Source organism: Rhodotorula graminis (genome assembly GCF_001329695.1).
Source record: "Rhodotorula graminis WP1 unplaced genomic scaffold RHOBAscaffold_5, whole genome shotgun sequence".
NCBI classification, from domain to species: domain Eukaryota; kingdom Fungi; phylum Basidiomycota; class Microbotryomycetes; order Sporidiobolales; family Sporidiobolaceae; genus Rhodotorula; species Rhodotorula graminis.
The window spans coordinates 515,886-532,091 of NW_017264932.1; the positions used below are offsets into that span (position 1 = coordinate 515,886).

At 66.9% G+C, this 16,206-nt stretch overlaps 5 protein-coding genes across 5 annotated transcripts in view; 3 read left to right on the forward strand and 2 right to left on the reverse strand.

Moving 5' to 3' along the window:
* Positions 1 to 3,398, forward strand: part of RHOBADRAFT_35560 (uncharacterized protein) — a 5,093-nt gene extending 1,695 nt beyond the window's left edge. Inside the window, exons 7-17 of the mRNA XM_018413283.1 lie at positions 289 to 451; positions 549 to 856; positions 952 to 1,138; positions 1,234 to 1,334; positions 1,413 to 1,691; positions 1,773 to 1,994; positions 2,211 to 2,529; positions 2,611 to 2,809; positions 2,890 to 2,968; positions 3,047 to 3,097; positions 3,162 to 3,398. Coding sequence (XP_018271848.1) covers positions 289 to 451; positions 549 to 856; positions 952 to 1,138; positions 1,234 to 1,334; positions 1,413 to 1,691; positions 1,773 to 1,994; positions 2,211 to 2,529; positions 2,611 to 2,809; positions 2,890 to 2,968; positions 3,047 to 3,097; positions 3,162 to 3,182 — 1,929 coding nt within the window. The 3' untranslated portion in view covers positions 3,183 to 3,398. The remainder of the gene's footprint in view (positions 1 to 288; positions 452 to 548; positions 857 to 951; positions 1,139 to 1,233; positions 1,335 to 1,412; positions 1,692 to 1,772; positions 1,995 to 2,210; positions 2,530 to 2,610; positions 2,810 to 2,889; positions 2,969 to 3,046; positions 3,098 to 3,161) is intronic.
* Positions 3,399 to 3,432: 34 nt separating this feature from the next.
* On the forward strand, positions 3,433 to 5,817 carry RHOBADRAFT_43224 (uncharacterized protein; the record flags this gene model as incomplete). The annotated part of the gene is made up of 11 exons (XM_018414192.1): positions 3,433 to 3,518; positions 3,587 to 3,597; positions 3,687 to 3,751; positions 3,821 to 3,950; positions 4,018 to 4,172; positions 4,257 to 4,318; positions 4,392 to 4,513; positions 4,585 to 4,889; positions 4,971 to 4,976; positions 5,056 to 5,329; positions 5,408 to 5,817. The coding sequence occupies 11 exons, from the start codon at positions 3,433 to 3,435 to the stop codon at positions 5,815 to 5,817; spliced, it is 1,626 nt and encodes a 541-aa protein (XP_018271849.1).
* A 134-nt stretch (positions 5,818 to 5,951) lies between these two features.
* Positions 5,952 to 10,228, reverse strand: RHOBADRAFT_52826 (uncharacterized protein; the record flags this gene model as incomplete). Its single annotated transcript, XM_018416524.1, has 18 exons — positions 5,952 to 6,093; positions 6,184 to 6,336; positions 6,415 to 6,486; positions 6,569 to 6,654; positions 6,726 to 6,840; positions 6,908 to 6,994; positions 7,076 to 7,176; positions 7,253 to 7,415; positions 7,507 to 7,874; positions 7,939 to 8,028; positions 8,093 to 8,225; positions 8,301 to 8,458; positions 8,549 to 8,814; positions 8,902 to 9,452; positions 9,548 to 9,666; positions 9,748 to 9,904; positions 9,976 to 10,061; positions 10,126 to 10,228. 18 exons carry the CDS (start codon positions 10,226 to 10,228, stop codon positions 5,989 to 5,991), a joined length of 2,913 nt encoding a protein of 970 aa, XP_018271850.1. The 3' UTR covers positions 5,952 to 5,988.
* A 525-nt stretch (positions 10,229 to 10,753) lies between these two features.
* RHOBADRAFT_52827 (uncharacterized protein) lies at positions 10,754 to 12,906 on the forward strand (the record flags this gene model as incomplete). Its single annotated transcript, XM_018416525.1, has 5 exons — positions 10,754 to 11,153; positions 11,235 to 11,551; positions 11,612 to 12,089; positions 12,184 to 12,524; positions 12,625 to 12,906. The coding sequence occupies 5 exons, from the start codon at positions 10,754 to 10,756 to the stop codon at positions 12,832 to 12,834; spliced, it is 1,746 nt and encodes a 581-aa protein (XP_018271851.1). The 3' UTR covers positions 12,835 to 12,906.
* A 148-nt stretch (positions 12,907 to 13,054) lies between these two features.
* On the reverse strand, positions 13,055 to 15,886 carry RHOBADRAFT_52828 (uncharacterized protein; the record flags this gene model as incomplete). The annotated part of the gene is made up of 11 exons (XM_018416526.1): positions 13,055 to 13,166; positions 13,252 to 13,471; positions 13,674 to 13,998; positions 14,107 to 14,253; positions 14,318 to 14,391; positions 14,492 to 14,662; positions 14,748 to 14,899; positions 14,970 to 15,069; positions 15,133 to 15,256; positions 15,346 to 15,607; positions 15,703 to 15,886. The coding sequence occupies 11 exons, from the start codon at positions 15,884 to 15,886 to the stop codon at positions 13,129 to 13,131; spliced, it is 1,797 nt and encodes a 598-aa protein (XP_018271852.1). The 3' UTR covers positions 13,055 to 13,128.
* Positions 15,887 to 16,206: the final 320 nt, after the last annotated feature.

The following is a 16,206-nucleotide window of genomic DNA, read 5'->3' on the forward strand; positions in this document are numbered from 1 at the left end:
GTCCAGATTGCCAGCGTCACCATACCAGCCCCGATCCAGGTCCCACCAGGCATCGTCCCCGGCAGCGACGCGGCAGGAGACGTCGTCGCTGTCGGCGACCGCGTCTCGAGGGTCAAGGTCGGCGACAAGGTCACGCCCGTCTTTCCCCAATCCTTCCTCCACGGGTCCGTCCCTGTCGTCCACCCCTCCCTGTGACTCGGGGGAGCGCGCTCACCCCCCCCCCCCCTCCTCCTCCTTCCCTGCCCCTGCGCTCGACAGGGCACGCACTGACGCCCCGCACGCCCGCAGTCGGCCGAGATCGACGACTCGGTCCTGCCCGTCCCGAGCGCGCAGCGCGCAGGCGACGGCGGCGCCGACGCCGACGACGACAACAAGCGCCTGCGCAAGAACGCCTTTATCATCTTTGCGCACGGCCAGGACCTGCTCGACAAGATCCGCAAGATTGCCGAGTGTGCGTCTGCGCTCGAGCCCCCTCTTCTGTCATCCTCTGCGTCCCGGACCCCGTCGGGCGCGCGAGACTGACTCGATCATTGCCTTGAGCGACGCAGCGATGGGCGCGACCCTGTTCTCGATCGACTCGTCGTCCGACAAGCGCTCGGACAAGCTGCGCGAGGTGACGACCCGCATCGAGGACCTCGCGTCGGTCCTGTACAACACGAACCAGACGCGGCGCGCCGAGCTCGTCAAGATTGCCGACTCGATCTCGGCGTGGTGGGCCCTCGTGCGCAAGGAAAAAGTCGTGTTTGCGACCCTCAACCTGTGGCAGTGGGACCAGGGCCGCAAGACGCTCGTCGCCGAGGGGTGGGTCCCGACGAGGGACATCCCCGCCGTCCAGGCTGCGCTCCGTCGCGCCTCGGTGCGTCCCACCTTCTCTCTCTCTCTCTCTCCCTCGTGGCCCCCGTCCTCGTCCGTGCCTGACTGACACGTCGTCGTCGTTCGCCGCCCCGGCAGGAAAACGCCGGCACGGCCGTGAGCGCCCTCCTGCACGAGCTGCGCACGACCAAGACGCCGCCGACGTTCCACCGCACCAACAAGTTCACCGAGGGCTTCCAGTCCATCATTGACGCGTACGGCATCGGCTCGTACCAGGAGGTCAACCCGGGCCTGTTCACCGTCATCACGTTCCCGTTCCTCTTTGGTGCGTCGGCGCGCGCGCCTCTCCCTCTCTTTTCGGTTCCGGTCCTGCGCACAGACGCAGAACATGTACTGACGGGGTGACGTGAGCGACCGCAGCCGTCATGTTCGGCGACATCGGGCACGGCTGCCTCATGACTGGGTCGGCGCTCACCCTCATCCTCCTCGAGAAGAAGTTCACCAAGGGCACCGGCAACGAGGTGCGTCCCGCGCTCTCTCTCTCTCTTCTCTCCCATGCGCCCGAGTCGACGGAGCTGACCTCGTTGTCGCCCACGCAGATCTTCGACACGTTCTACTACGGCCGGTACATCATTTTCTTGATGGGCATCTTTGCGATCTACACGGGCTTCATCTACAACGACATCTTTTCGCTGTCGCTGCACCTCGGCAAGTCGCAGTGGGCGTGGCCCGAGGGCGACGGCGGCGCCGTCGAGGCGGTCCAGACGTCGAGCCGGTACTTCTTTGGCCTCGACCCGGGCTGGCACGGCGCCGACAACGGCCTCATCTTTACAAACTCGCTCAAGATGAAGATGTCGATCGTCATGGGCGTCATCCACGTGCGTCCTCGTTCCCTCCCCTCGTCGTCGTCGTCGTCGTCGTCGCCAGGGCACCCTCACTGACTCGCTCCTCGCGCGCAGATGTCGTTCGCCATCTGCCTCCAGGTCCTCAACCACCTGCACTTCAAGCGGCCCGAGCTCATCTGGGCCGAGTTCCTGCCCCAGATCCTCTTCATGGAGTCCATCTTTGGCTACCTCGTCGTCTGCATCGTGTACAAGTGGAGCGTGGATTGGGAGGCGGCGGGAGCGCAGCCGCCCGACTTGCTCAACATGCTCATCAAGATGTTCTTGAGCCCCGGAAATGTGCGTCGTCGTCGCTCTCTCTCTCTCTCTCTCTCTGTGTGTCTCTCGGGCGTTGTCGGCCTCGCCCTTGAACCCCCTCCTTGCCCTCGTCCTCCCCCTCCTCTTTCCCTCTTTGCGTCGCCCTCTCCCCCGCCCTCTGCCCCTCGACCGTGCACACCCGCGACACGTCCCAAGTTGAACGGCCGCACTGACCCTCCCTGGACCCCGGACCCGCAGATCGAGGAGGGCAAGCAGCTGTACCGCGGCCAGGCGTTCGTCCAGGTCGTCCTCCTCCTCGTCGCCCTCGTGTGCGTCCCGTGGATGCTGTGTACGCGCCCGTACCTCGAGTACCGCGAGATGCAGAAGATCAAGGAGCAAGGGTACCACGGCATCGGCAACGGCCACGGCCACTCGACGTCGTCGTCGGGCGAGGGCGAGGACGAGACGGACGGCGAGGACGGCGTCGGGGCACACGAGGGGCATGCGGTCGCCATGACGGAGGAGGCAGAAGAGGAGGGGCACGACCTCGGCGAGATCATCATCCACCAGGTCATCCGTGCGTTCCCTCTTTCCCTCTCTCTCTCTCTTGGTGCCCTCGGTCGGTCGCAGCACTGACACTCGCCACCGACACACACAGACACGATCGAGTTCTGCCTCGGGTGCATCTCGAACACGGCGTCGTACCTGCGCCTGTGGGCCCTCTCGCTCGCGCACGCCCAGCTGTCCGAGGTCCTGTGGAGCATGACGCTCGCGCGCGCCTTCACGATGGAGGGCACCCTCGCCGTCCCGTTCACCTTCTTCATGTTCGCCATGTGGTTCACCCTCACGATCGCCATGTACGTCCCGCCCCTCTCTCCCTCGTCCTCCTCGTTAGCGAACGGGCACCCGACTCACTACCGCGCCCCCCGTCCCGCAGCCTGTGTGTCATGGAGGGCCTGTCGGCGTTCCTCCACGCGCTGCGCCTCCACTGGGTCGAGTTCAACAGCAAGTTCTTCGTGCGTCACCCCGCTCGCCTCCCTCTCTCGATCCCTCGCATGGGCGCCGTCCTGATCTCTCTTCCTCGCGCCTCGCAGATCGGCGCAGGCACAGCGTTTGCGCCGCTCACCTTTGCTGGGACCAAGGAGGTGCGCGCCCTCTCTCTCTCTCGTTCGTCGCCTCGTCGCCGGGAACTGACCCGCCCTCGTTCAGATTCCTGAGGGGGTCCTCTAGACGTCTGCGTCCCTCCTTCCGTAGTTCCCTCACGTCTGCCGTGCAAGTACCGCATTCTCCCCCATCGTCCAGCCTCGCCGTCCCGCCGTGAGCGAATCTCGCGAGGCCCGGCCACGTGGCCTTTGTCTACCCCTGATCCGTCGCAGCTTTCCCTCTCTCTCTCTGTCCCCGCACTTTGCAAGAGGCTGCACGGCTTCGAGCTCGCTCGTCCTCTCCCTCGTTCTTCTCGGCACTCCCGGCGTGAGCGACGATGCGGCACGGACTCGACGAGACAACCGCGCTCCTCACCGGCGACCGCGAGCGCGACGTGGCGCACTCGAGGCCGTCGGCTCGATGGTGCGTCTCTATCAGCTCCTCTTTCTTCTTCTCGTGAGGCCCAGTACTGACTCTCTGCGCACCCACAGGATCATCATCCGTCCGTCCACCTCCCCCTCACCTTCCTCGCCCTGCCGTTGCTCGTCGAGTGCGACAGATGTACTCACCGCTCATCCTTGCCGGCGACAGCCTGCTTTATCTCTTCTCTGCTCGGCGGCGCAGCAGCGTCCGTCGAGATGGAGATATACAGCCAGGTGCGCCCGCCGCCACCTCTCCCACTTTCTCGAGGACCGAGCGCTCACCCTGCCGCGTCGCACACGCAGACCGCCTGTCGCGGGGTAGCCGCACGAGACGGCGTGCTGCATCTCCTCGGCGGGCTCATCGAGGGCGGGACCGGCTGGACCGAGATGTGCCGCTCGGACCCGGCGGTGCAGCGCGAGACGACCCGCATCAGTGCGTCCTCGTCTCGCTCATCGTCCTCTCTCTTACCGTCACCTGACTCTCGACGTGTGCGACGCAGTCACGAGCATCCTGCTCGTCGCCGGCGCCCTGAGCGCGCTGACGGCGGCGTGGTGGGGCGCGCTCGCCGACCGCAAGGGCCGGAAGGTCGTCCTTTTGGCGAGCACCATCGCCGAGCTCGTCGAGGCGGGCATCATGGTCCTGTACGCTCCCGATGTGCTCTCTCTGTGGGGCCGCCGTCGAGCGAGAGCGCGATCTGACGACGAGCTGTGCGCCCGCAGGCTCATGACCTTCCCGCAGCGCTTCGGGTACGGCGCGCTCCTGCTCCTCGCCGCGTTCGCCGGTCTCTTGGGCGGTCAGCTGTACGTCACCGGTCCTCCCTCTGCGCGACGAGGTGCGCCCGACGAAGCTCACGAGCATGCCGAGATCCCGCAGAGCCAACATGGCGGTCGCGTCGGCCTACCTCGGCGACATTGCCGGCGCCGCCTCCAAGGCGCAGCTCCTGTCGTCGTACGAGGCTGCGCTCTTTGCTGGGCTCGGCCTCGGCCCGCTCCTCGGTTCGTCGACGTCGACCGCAGAGCGCGCCCTCCAGACCCCGAGCGCACTGACCCTCTCCACCTCGTCGCAGGCTCGGCCCTCGTTCGCTACGCATCGCTCGGTCCTCGCACACCCTACATCCTCATGCTCGTCTTTAACGCGGCGTACCTGTCGGCCTTTCCCTTCATGCCCGAGTCGCTCCCGCCGTCCCGCCGCGCTCAGGCCGCCGCCCGCTCGTCGCAAGCCGGCACGCTCGCGCAGCGTGTCCTCGCCATCCCGGCCAGCCTCGTCTCGCCGTTCAGGGTACTCGTGCCACGCAGGGTCGACGAGGGCAAGAGGAAGGACGGCCGGCTCCTCCTGGTGGCCATCTCGGGCGCGCTCCTTCTCGTCGACACGGTGCGTCGCCTGGTTCTCTCTTCTCCTCGTTCTGCCTCTCATGCGTCACGAGCCTTCACTAATGCTCTCGTCACGCTGCAGGGTCTCGTGCGCTGCCTCCCTCGTCCGCCGTCCCCTCCCGAGTACAGACCTGACCCTCTCTCCCTTTCCTCCCTCATCGACGCAGGGTCCCGTCGAGGTCCTCTACGCCCGCGCCAAGTACAGCTGGGGCCCGCAAGACACGGGTCACTGGCTGAGCTACACGTATGCGACCAAGCTCGTCATTCTCGTCGGCGTCGTGCCGCTCGTGCGACGGTGGTTCAAGCCGGCGGCCCCTGCGACGACGGCGGCGAGGGCGTGCGCCGTAGCTTCAGACGTCGAGAACGACGCGTGCACGGCGTCGCCAGCCGGTGTCGAACTCGCCAACGAGACGCAGAAGCGCAAGAGCGTCGTCGAGCTTCGTGCGTTTCTTGCATCTCCCTCTCTCCTTCTCGCCCGCAGCCAGGTCCACCTCTCTGACGTTCTCCTCCTTCGCGCAGGCTACGATGTACGCCTCGCGTGCTGGACCATGTCGCTCGCCGTCGCCGGCTACCTCGTCATGCTCCTCCCCTCGCCCTCGGTCCGTCACTTCCTCGTCACGTCCGGCATCGTGTCCATCGCCGCCGCCGCGCCACCCGCCCTCCAGTCGCTCGCCCTCTCTCTCGCCGGCCCAGAAGACGCCGCCAAGGTCCTCGCGTGCGTGTCGGCGCTCGCGACCGTGTCGACGGCTACGCTCGGCCCAACCGTGTTCGGCACGGCGTACGTCGCGAGCGTCGAGTGGTGGCCCGAGATGATCTTTGGGCTCGCAGCGCTGTGGATGGCGGCGGCGGTCGTGCCGTTGCTGTTCCTGCGCTTCGGCTCGCCTCGAGAAGACGAGGAGCGAGGAGTCGAGGAGGAGGCTCGAGCGTAGACGGGCCCCTCTTCTCCTCTCTGCATCTGCGACGCGTTGCTCTCTGTCTCTGGTGCACTTGGCGCATCGAGAGACTGTATCAAAGAGCTGCAAGCGCTCGTTCTCGCTCGCTCTGCGCCGGACCTGGACCGACGAGCTCTGGCACGTCGTTCTATGTTGCACTCGCGCGCTCTACTTGGCCGTTCGCCGGTGGATGGCAAACCCGAGAGCCTCGATCGCGCTCCGCCTCGACTCGGTGACGGCGTGCGCAACGTTGGTGATGCGGTTCTCGTCGAGCTGCGTCCGGACCCTCCAACGGTATCAGCTCTCGTCATCCCGCACAGAGAGGACGAGAGACGCCGAAAGAGAGGGGATACGCCGACGCACCGCCTCGAACTGGGTCAAGTCCTGCACGCCGGCGACAAACTTTGCGCGCTCCTTGCCGACCTTTTTGCCGTGCGCCGTGAGCTTGACGCAGAGCGCCTTGAGCGGCTCTCGTGCCAGATTGCGGAACGCGCGCAGGCGCTTCTGGTGCTTGGCCTGGAGGAGGAGGTACGAGAGGATGTGGGTGAGCAGGTGAGGGTGCGCGAGAGGGCCCGAGAGGGAGAAGGGACGCACCTGGTCGGGCGCCTTGGTCGACGCGAGCTCGTCCAGCCGCTGATTGATGCCGAGCTCAAGAAGCGCAAAGCCCTGTGGGAGACACAGGCAAGGGAGTCGGTCTCGTGCGGGTGTGCGGGAGAGAGAAAGAAAGAAAGAGAAAGGGCGAGCGCACCTCAAACGCGACCTGGACGATCTGGACGAGCTCCCACGGCAGCGTCGCCGAGTCGTCGAGCGCCGTGGCAAACAGCTCTCCTTGCTCTGCGGGCGAAGAGTATGAGCGTCAATGCCGAAGATTGACTCGCCGACGAGAGAGGACGGTCGGGACGCACCCTTGAAGAAGGCCACCGCCGCCTGCTCCTTCTTGGGCGCCTCGTCGAGTGATGCGACGAGCGCAGCTTGAGCGTTTTGAGCGAACGCGACGAGAGCCGTCTCAGAGCGAGTGAGCTGCGGGCGAGAAGGGCGTTCAATGGGGGGTCGCTCGTCGACGGTGCACGAGGAGGGAGGGACGCACGCTCGATGGTGGCTCGACGCCGATGATGTCGGACGAGGGCGAGAGGAAGCGAGCGTATGCACCTGCGACGGCTCGTAGCCAGGTGGCCTGCAAGGGAGGAGGACGAGCGTCTGTCAGTCCCGGCTCCGAGGCGACGACGACGGCAAAGGGGACAACGTCGAGACGCACGTCTTGACGAACAGCAAGCTCGGTCTGCTGCCAGATCGTGTTGCCGCCCTTGGGCTGGTAGTCCGGGAGCGTCTTGAAGTCGCGATTGTCCGAGTACTGGCCTGCACGTCGACCAAGTCAGTCGGTCCGCCACCAGCGACCCAGAGCGAGAAACAGGGAGACGCTTCTGGGACGCACCAGCAGCAGTCTTGACGAGCTTGTCGACGTCCTCGACCGCCTCGTCGACGTCGTCCGGGTCGAGCTGGCCTCGCACGACGCGCATCCGGAGCGCCTCGAGGGTGACGAGCGCGCCCTCGAGGCTCGCGTCGAGCTTGTCGCGGAACGCCGCAAAGTCCTCGACCTGTCGCATGGAGTAGGGCGAGCGTCAGTGAATCGTCGATATAGGGAGAGAGGGAGAGAGGGCGAGAGGGGGAGAAAAGTCGAGGGCGCACCTTGACGTACGCGCCGTACGAGAACGCCTTGACGACCATGTCGCCCGCCTCGCGCGTCCCACCGACGTACCACGCCTCGGTCGCGAGCGCGTCCTCCCACACGCCCGCCTGCGCCTGCGCGCCCCCCTTGCCTCCCCCCGAGCCCTGCTCGACGGCAAACGTCGCCGCGCGCGCGAGCACGACGTGGCTCAGCGTGTCGTGCTGGATGTTCTTGACGCCAAACGTGCGGTAGTGGGCGAGGGCGAGCGAGTGGGCGCCGACGAGGCGCAGGACGTTGATGGCGAGGAGCCGGAGCTGGTACTTGTACTTGGAGTGCTGCAGGGCGTGCTCGGCGAGGACGATGGCGCGCTCGAGGTACGTGCGGTCGTCTGCGCAGCTCGAGGATCAGGCCGTGCCGGGCGAGGAGGAGGAGGAAGAGAGAGTGGGACGCACGCGATAGGTGGAACGCGCTGACGAGCGCCTGCCCGGCGAGGAGCGCAAAGTCGTCGGCCGGCTGCAGCTCGGTCGTCGGGAGGTCCTTGCCTGCGCGCAAGCGACACAAGTCAGCTCGGGAACCGAGAGAGGGAGGGAGAGACAGAGAGCTCACCGAGCGGCATCGCCTCAAAGTACCGCCGCACAAACTCGTCGGCCGCCGCCTTCTCGCCCTCGGCCGTCGTCTCGCCCGACAGGAACCGCAGCATCTTGTGCGCGTTGATGACCTTGGTCGCCGCCGGGATCGTCTGCTCGGTCAAGGCGGACGTCTGTCAGTGCCCCGACGCTCGACCAAGCTGAGGAAGGGAGAAGAGGCGACGCACCTGGACCGCGCCGCCAGCCACCTCGCGCAGGACGTCCCTCAGCGCTGCAGCGTCCTCGTCGCCGAGCACCTCGAGGTACGGCCGCACGTCGTCAAAGCAGCACGCCTTGGTCCCGAACCGCGTGACGTACTCCTCGACGAGCGGTCCGAGCGGCTCATCTGCGTGCGCGCCTCGCTCGTGTCAGCGCCCGCTCGTCGCGTGAGGGCTGAGACGAGAGAAGGGAGAGGGAGGTGGGCGAGGGGACGCACAGTCGGACCAGCCGTGCGCGTGCGCCTCGCGCGCAAGCTCGACGAGGCCGAGGAGGTACCCGCGCTCGACCTTGGCCTTTGGGCCCTCGGTAGCGAGGTGGCGGAACAGGGTGCGCGCGCGCGAGAGGTGGTCGGGTGCGTCGGAGCTCGGGGCGGACGAGGGCGAGGTCGAGGATGGGGAGGCGGAAGAAGAGGAGGTGCGGGTGCTCGACGCGAGCGCGACCGAGAGGCGGATGAGGTACAGCATCGTGTGCCAGTTGGTGTCGCTGTGCGCACAGGTACCAATACTAGCGTCAGTCCGGCTTCCTCTGCAGAAAGCGCCGCGACGACGCGAGCGAAACCGTCCGACGCACCCCTTCTCGAGCGCCCCGGCGAGCCTCGCAACCTCGCGCTCCCACGCGCCCGCATCGCCGTATGCGAGCGTCGCCTCGCGGCGCCACAGCTCGAGGCCGAGGTTGGTCGCGCACCACTTGTCGGCCTCGGGCGAGGAAAAGTGGGCAACGAGGGTCGAGGCAGGTGAGGAGGAGGTGGTGGTGGTGGTGGTGGATCGAGGCAGGGAGGGCAGGACGAGTGGTGAGGAGGAGGCAGAGGTCGGGGAGGACGCCGCCGCGGCGCTGTACTGCGCGCGCAGCTCGAGCACGCGCGTCACGAGGTGGAACTCGTCGGCCGTCTTGTAGCCCGCGCCCTCGACGTCCTTGCCGCCCTCGCCTCCTGCAGTGCTCGACGACGACGACGACGACGACGACGAGGCGTATCGCGTCGAGAGCTGGCGTTCGGCGATCGAGAGGAGGAGGGGCCCGTCCGGGTTCGGGTTGGCGAGGTCGCGAACGGCGAGGATGGTGCTCAGGATCGACCACCAGAAGTAGCGGTCGTCGGCAAAGTGCTTCGACATGCGGAGGGCGGTCTGTCGAGAGGAGCGCGGTCAGGGTCTGGCGAGAAGAGAACGCGCGAGAGAGAGAGAGACGCGAGAGAGAGAGAGAGATGCGAGAGAAGCCGCACCTGCTGAGCGCCTTTGCGGTCGTTGGCCCGGACGTGCTGCAGGAACGCCTCGGTCGACAGGTCCTCGTTGTCCGGGTGCTTCTTGACCGCCTCGGCGAGGAGCTCGAGCGCGTCATCGCCTGTGTCGCCGCAGCCGAAAGGCAGTCAGGGTCCTTGCGCGCATGAGGGATGAGAGCGAGAGAGGGGCGGCGGCGGCGCACCTTGACCGACCGAGCGCAGGACGTGCGTGAGGAGCATGAGGACGTCTGCGTCGCCGAGCGCGGCGCCGCCGTTGGCCGCCTTGGCCGTGTCGACAACCTTGAGGACGTCGACGCGCGCGGCCGAGGACGACACCGAGAGCGCGAGAGCCTTGAGCGCCTGTGTGCGGGACGCGTGGGTCAGTCCGTGTGGTACCTTGCGCGCGAGAGAGTTCAGGGGCGGGAGCGCACGAGTGCCGAGGGGTCTGCGGGGGATTTCTTGAGGAGCTGGTCGACGAGGAGGAGGGCACGCTTCGAGTTGTGCGCTTCGAGTGCGGCTGTCGCGGCGAATGACGGTGAGCTCGCTGGGAGTGGACAGGTACTCGTCGAGGGTACACGCACAGCAGATTGGGGCGATGGCGCGCAGGTCGGTGGGGGACAGGCGGGCGCGACGCTGGGCGTAGAAGGACCGCACGAGGGCCGTAGTTTCGCCGGCGGAAGGCATGGCGGTGCTCTGGTCGCGGTAGAGCGAGCAGCAAGGGCTCTGGCTCGAGCCTTGGCGAGACGAGGCGGTGCACTGCAGGGACGACGAGGAGGGAGGACAGAGTCGCTCAAGGTCGTTCCCGCTCTCGCTCCCTCGACCAGCGACGAGCTTATTCTCGGCGTATAGGTCATCAGCACACTGCTCTAGAGCACCCAGTCGCGCCACCAACTCGCCTCGCTGCTGCGTCGCCCTGCCGTCGTCCTCATCGCCCAGTGCCAGACTCGGTCCTCCTGAATCTCCCCGCCCGCTCCTTGTTGGTCCGCCGGTTGCCTTCCTTCCTACTCAACGGTACTCGGTACACAGACTGACGTCCACCCCTACGCAGCTCGAGACGCCGCAACCGGCCGCCCCCCACTCTCGACCTCGGCACGCTCCCCCATCTCTCTCGGTCAGTCGCCTGTCCGCCAAGCTTTGCAGCCTCTCGTTCCTCTGCAAGCGAGCTCACGCAGCTCTCCCTCTCACCCGCCACAGCCTCGTCCATCCGCCATGAGCACCGGCATCGACCCTCCCACGCTCGCCCTCGGCAGCGCCGTCGTTCTCGCCCTCTTCTTCAACTACACCCTGCGCGCCCCTCCGCCCCAAATCCACCCGTTCCTCCTCGGCCGCCAGTCGCTCCCGGCCCCGACCCGCAACGAGCGCGAGTCGCCCGTCTACACCTCGAGCGCCAACGGCGGCGCGCGCACCCTCCCGCGGCCCGATCGCGCCGTGCGCACCCTCGCCGACGTCGTCAACAAGAGCGAGACGTGCCTCGAGGGCGGAACGAGGGGGACGTGGGTCCAGGGAGGCGAGAAGCTCGTTGGGCTCGTGACGGCGCTCCGGGCGGGGCTCGAGAACAAGTTGCAGGGTGTCGCGGGCTCGGTTCTCATCATTGTCGACGACCCGACCGGTGCGTCGCCCTCTCTCTCTCTCGTTCCGACTGAGAGACGCCCGACCCTGACCCTACCGTCTCGCGCACACGCACACACAGATGCCCTCCTCGTCACGCTCGCTCTCGCGACCAGCGCGCTCCACCCCGTCGTCCTCGCGCCGGGCTCCCCGCTCCCCGACAACCTCGACATCGGCGCCGTCGTCAAGGCGACCGACCGCGCCGACCTCGCGCACGTGCTCGGCGACCGCAAGTGCCTCGACCTGTCGGACCTCGAGGCGGCGCAGGACCTGGTCGCGACGGGCCGCACCCTCGCCCCGTCGTCGGCGTCGTCCCTCGGGACCGAGGACAAGGTCGACGTCAACGAGGTCGCGCTCACGATCGTGTCGGACGGCCTCGCGCTGCCGTTCACCCACCAGGTGCGTTCCCCCCACTACCTCGTTCAGCAGGACGAACCTGATCTCTCGCTCGCCCCACAGAACCTCACGGCGTCGCTCGCCTCGTGGCTGTCGCTGTTCCCGGCCTCGCCGCAGGCCACCAAGCCGACCCTGCGCGACTCGGCCCTGTCGTTCCACCACCCGTCGACCCCGCACGGCTTGGGCCTCGCCCTCGTCCTCATCTACCAGTCGGCGTCGCTCTCGTTCCCGCCCTTGCCCTCGGCCACCGACCTCGCTCCTATCGCTCCTGCCGAGACCGACACCGCCGCCGACACGGCCGCCGCCGAGGCCGAGGCCAAGGAGCGCGTCGCCGACGCGTGGTGCGCCGTCTTTGCGCCCAAGCCCGCCGCGACGCTCGTCTTTGCGCCGGCGCACCTCGTGTCGGACCCGCTGTACAAGCTCGTGCTGCACAAGATCCTCGGCGACTCGAGCGTCATTGTGCGCCACGCGAGGGACGGCAAGCTGCGCCTCTTGCGCGAGGGGACCGTGTCCAAGCAGACGTTCTGGGACTCGCTCCTCTGTGCGTCTCCCTTCCCTCCCTCTCTCTCCTGTTCGTCGGTCTCGAGAAAGAGCAGCTCTCGAGACGTGCGACTCACGAGCATCGATGCGCGCAGGGAAGGGCCTCCGCAAGGACATCCACCTCACCTCGCTCCGCGGCCTCTTCCTCTCCGTCTCGGGGCCGCCCCCGTCCAGCGGCAGCGGCGGCATCCCGCAGTCGCACCTCGACACGTTCCGCATCGCGCTCGGGTGCCCCGTCGTGCCCCTCCTCTCGCACGCGACCCTCCTCGCGCCCGTCGCGGCGACCAACATGTGGGACGTGCAGCGCCTGCCGCCGCCGGGCGTCAAGCGGCTCGTCGGCGACGAGAAGGGCCATGTCGGCGCGGTGGCTGCCGGGTGCGAGGTCAAGCTTGTCGGCGACGAGGAGGACTTTGCGGCGGGGCGTGTGCGGGGAGAGGTGCGTCTCCCTTCCTCTCTCTCTCTCTCTCGCGTTTCTCTCGGTCTCGTAGCGTCGCGCACTCACTGACCGACCGTTGCCCCCCTCGTCCCACGCGCAGCTCCTCCTCCGCACCCCGCTCCTGCCCAACCCTTCCTCCCTCCCCTCGCACCTGCTCAGCACCGACACTTCGCTCCCGGCGCTCCCGCCGTACCCGGGCCAGAAAGCGCCCGACCAGACCGAGCAGGGCGCGAGGTGGTTCAGGACGGGCATCAGGGCCGAGATGAGCACTGAGGGGACGCTGTGGCTCGAGGAGGACAGGGCGCAGTAGCTCTGGCCGGCGGGTGGGCGGGCGAGTGGGGACGAGAGGGAGTGCAACGCACGGTCGGTCAGTATCTCTCTCGAATCTGCGAGCGAGTGAGAGAGTGACAGGAGCTTGGCGCACGAGGAAAGTCTGCCCGTCGAGAGCGCGCGCAGCGAAAACGAGGCCGTCTCGCGTTTTGAGAAGGTCGTCGCTCGCGCAACTCTCTCTCGAACATCTCGCACCGGTGCACAGCACATCGAGAGGCACTGACTTTGTTCGAGACGCTACGAAAGAGGAGGGAGAGAAAGAACGGGTAGGCGCTCAGGCAAAGCCGGCCGGGCACTTGCCCATCGAGTACTCTGCGCGCGCGAGAAAGGGGTCAGTGCGGCTGCTCGACGCGCCTCGATCGAGAGAGAGAGAGAGAGAATGAGCACGAGGACGCACGACCGCCGATCGGCATGCCCATGAAGCTGCGCCCCTGGTCGGCCGTGAGGAAGTTGGGGTTCTTGCCGACGAGGTGCGCCGTCTTGCTCTTGTCGGCGACCTCGTCCATCGTGAACGTGGTCGGCTTCTCCGGCAGGCCCTCGTACACCGAGAGCGCGTACGACGGGTCGATGGCGTACAGCTGGATGAGGTAGTTCTTCTTGACGATGTCGTCGGCGAACTGCAGGGTGGCCCGAAGGGACGGCGCGAGACGGGGTCAGTGCGAGTCGTCGACGACGAGGACGTGGGCGAAAGAGAGAGAGGGAGAGAGTGAGAGAGAGGGAGAGAGGGAGAGAGGGAGAGAGAGAGGGAAAGGGAGAGAGAGAGGGAAAAGGAGAGGGAGAGAGGGAGAGAGGGAGAGAGCGAGAGAGAGAGAGACGCACCTTGAGCAGGCGAGCCGTGTTCGAGTGCAGGTTCTGGCGCTCCTCGGTGCTGAGCACGCGCTGGTACAGCTCGCGCACCTGGTCGTACTCGCTCGGCTTGCCCTCGTGCCGGTGGTGGCTCTTGCGGCTCAGGACGTTCGACCCGACCTGCATCGGCGTCTCGACCGTCGACGGGTCAAAGGACGGCGTCGTGCCCGTCGTCGGGGCCACGCTGTGGTAGCTGTTGGGGAAGTAGACGGGCTTGCCGAGCGTGTTGCCGTCGACGCGCATGGCGCCGGCGTAGTTGTCGGGCGAGTGCGCCTTGGCCATGAACGGGCAGTTGACGCTGTGGGTGGGTATCCGAGTCAGTAAGAGTCGAGAGGAAGAAGGGAGGACGGGCAAGAGGAGGAGAGGGAGGGAAGAGGCGAGAGGGGAGGAGAGGACGACGACGCACGGCACCTGGTGGATGTTGGCCGAGCCCATGCGAGTGTATTGCGCGTCGCGATAGAACCACATTCTCCAGTTAAGGAGGCTGTCAGGAGAAGGCTCGATGCCGGGCACGAGCGAGCCGGGGCTGAAGCAGGCCTGCTCGACGTCGCGGCTGCGGGAACGGGCAAGTCAGCTCGTCCTCGACCGTGACGACGTCCTAGATGAACAGGGCTCACTGGTAGTCCTCGGGGTTGGTCGTGAGAGACAGGACGCCGACGTCCTGCAGCGGGTACTGGGCGTGCGGCCAGATCTGGACGAGGAAGGGGACGGCGAGGATCAGTCACGGTGCTCGGGACGTCCCTGCGGCTGCCTCGAGAGGTGTAGAGAGAGAGAGAGAGAGAGAGGCGCACCTTTGTGACGTCGAACGGGTCAAAATCGACCTGGGTCGCCTCCTCGGGCGTCATGGTCTGGATCTTGAGCGTCCAGTTGCACGTGTTGCCCTGCTCGATGTGCTCCCACAGGTCGCGCTTGGCATAGTCCGGGTCCTCGCCGCACATGCGCGTCGCCTCGTCGAACGTGAACTGCGTGCGACGGACGACCGAGGGGTCAGTTTGGGAAGGTCGTCGACGAAAGAGGTCCGAGCGGGGCGAAAGGCGGTCGACGCACGTTCTTGGTCGGGTGGTCAGGGACCCAGTGCCACTTGATGAAGGTCGAGCGACCCTCCTTGTTGACGAGGCGGAACGTGTGGCACCCGAAGCCGGACATGTGGCGCCAGCCGACGGGCGTGCCGTGGTCGGACAGGAGCATGAGGCCGGCGTCTGCGCGCAGGGGACCGAGTCAGTGCCGGCGGTCGCAGAGAAAGAGAGAGGGAGGGAGATCGAGACGCACGGTTGGACTCGGGGACGTTGGCGAGGAAGTCGAACCAGGCGTTGTAGTCGAGGAGGAAGTTCCTCGGGTTGCGCTGCTGGCTGCGGATGTTGTCCGGGCCCTGCAGGGAGCTGAGAGTCAGTGCAGGCTTGATCAGGAGCGAGGGATGCAGGCCAGAACTCGCCATCCATGCGTCCCTCACGAAGAATACGGGCCAGCTGAGGCCGACAAGGTCAAAGTTGCCGTCGGCCGTGTAGAACTTGGTGGCGAACCCACGCGGGTTGCGCGCACAGTCGGGGTACTCGCGCCTTCAGGAAAGGCGACAAGGGTTGGTCAGTAGACGCCCACGAGGAGGAGGACGAGGTCGAGGAACAAGAGAAGGCGAGGGTCGACTCACCCGTACGTGACGGTCGAGAAGCGCGTGTAGGCCGGCGTGACGGTGCCCGGCTGGAGGAACGCCGCCTTGGTGAGGTTCGAGATGTCGTTCGTGACGGTGAACTTGCCGAACGCGCTCGAGCCGCACGGGTGCACGATACGCTCCTGGATCTTGCTGCGGTTGAACGCCTGCTGCTTCTCGAGGAGCGCCGTGTCGGTCTGGACGGGGATGCCGCCGATGTTGAGCGCGTGCGAGGCGTCGGGGAGGACCTGGCCAAAGTTGGCTGCGAGAGGGGGCGAGGGAGAGGATGGGAGGGGGAGAGAAGGTCAGCTCGGGTCGACGACGACCGGCGCGAGAAAGGGGCACGGCGAGACTCACTCGTGTAGTACATGCCGTCGTCCTTGGCAGGCTCCTCCTGCGTGAGGCCGGCAAGGCGTGCCGCCGTCGCGGCGGGCCCGTCGTTCAAGCCGGAGAAGGCCTGGGAGCGCTGTGCGACGCGAGGGTCGATGCCCGGGATCTTGGACAGGACGGCGGATTCGAGGTTCCGGAGAGCTGAAGCCATTGTCGAACGAGGGAGCTCGAGCGAGAGACGAGTGCAGAAGCAAGAGGCGCAGCGAGGGAAGCGAGCCTCGTCTTTGTCGGCGACGAGACCGTGACCGCCGTCGGCACCCGGGACCAGCCTCGCCAGCGCTCGCCTTTGAGGCGACTTGGCGTCGATAACGAGGTCGATCGCGCATCTCGCACGCGCGAGATGAAGAGCGAGGGTGCGCGACACGAGACGAGGGGCGTTGAGGTCACGACCGACCCTTCGGGCGAGTCCGAGCGAACGAGCCGCCTGCGAAAGCGCGCTCGAGTGCGCCGCAGCACGTGTGCTGGTCGGCG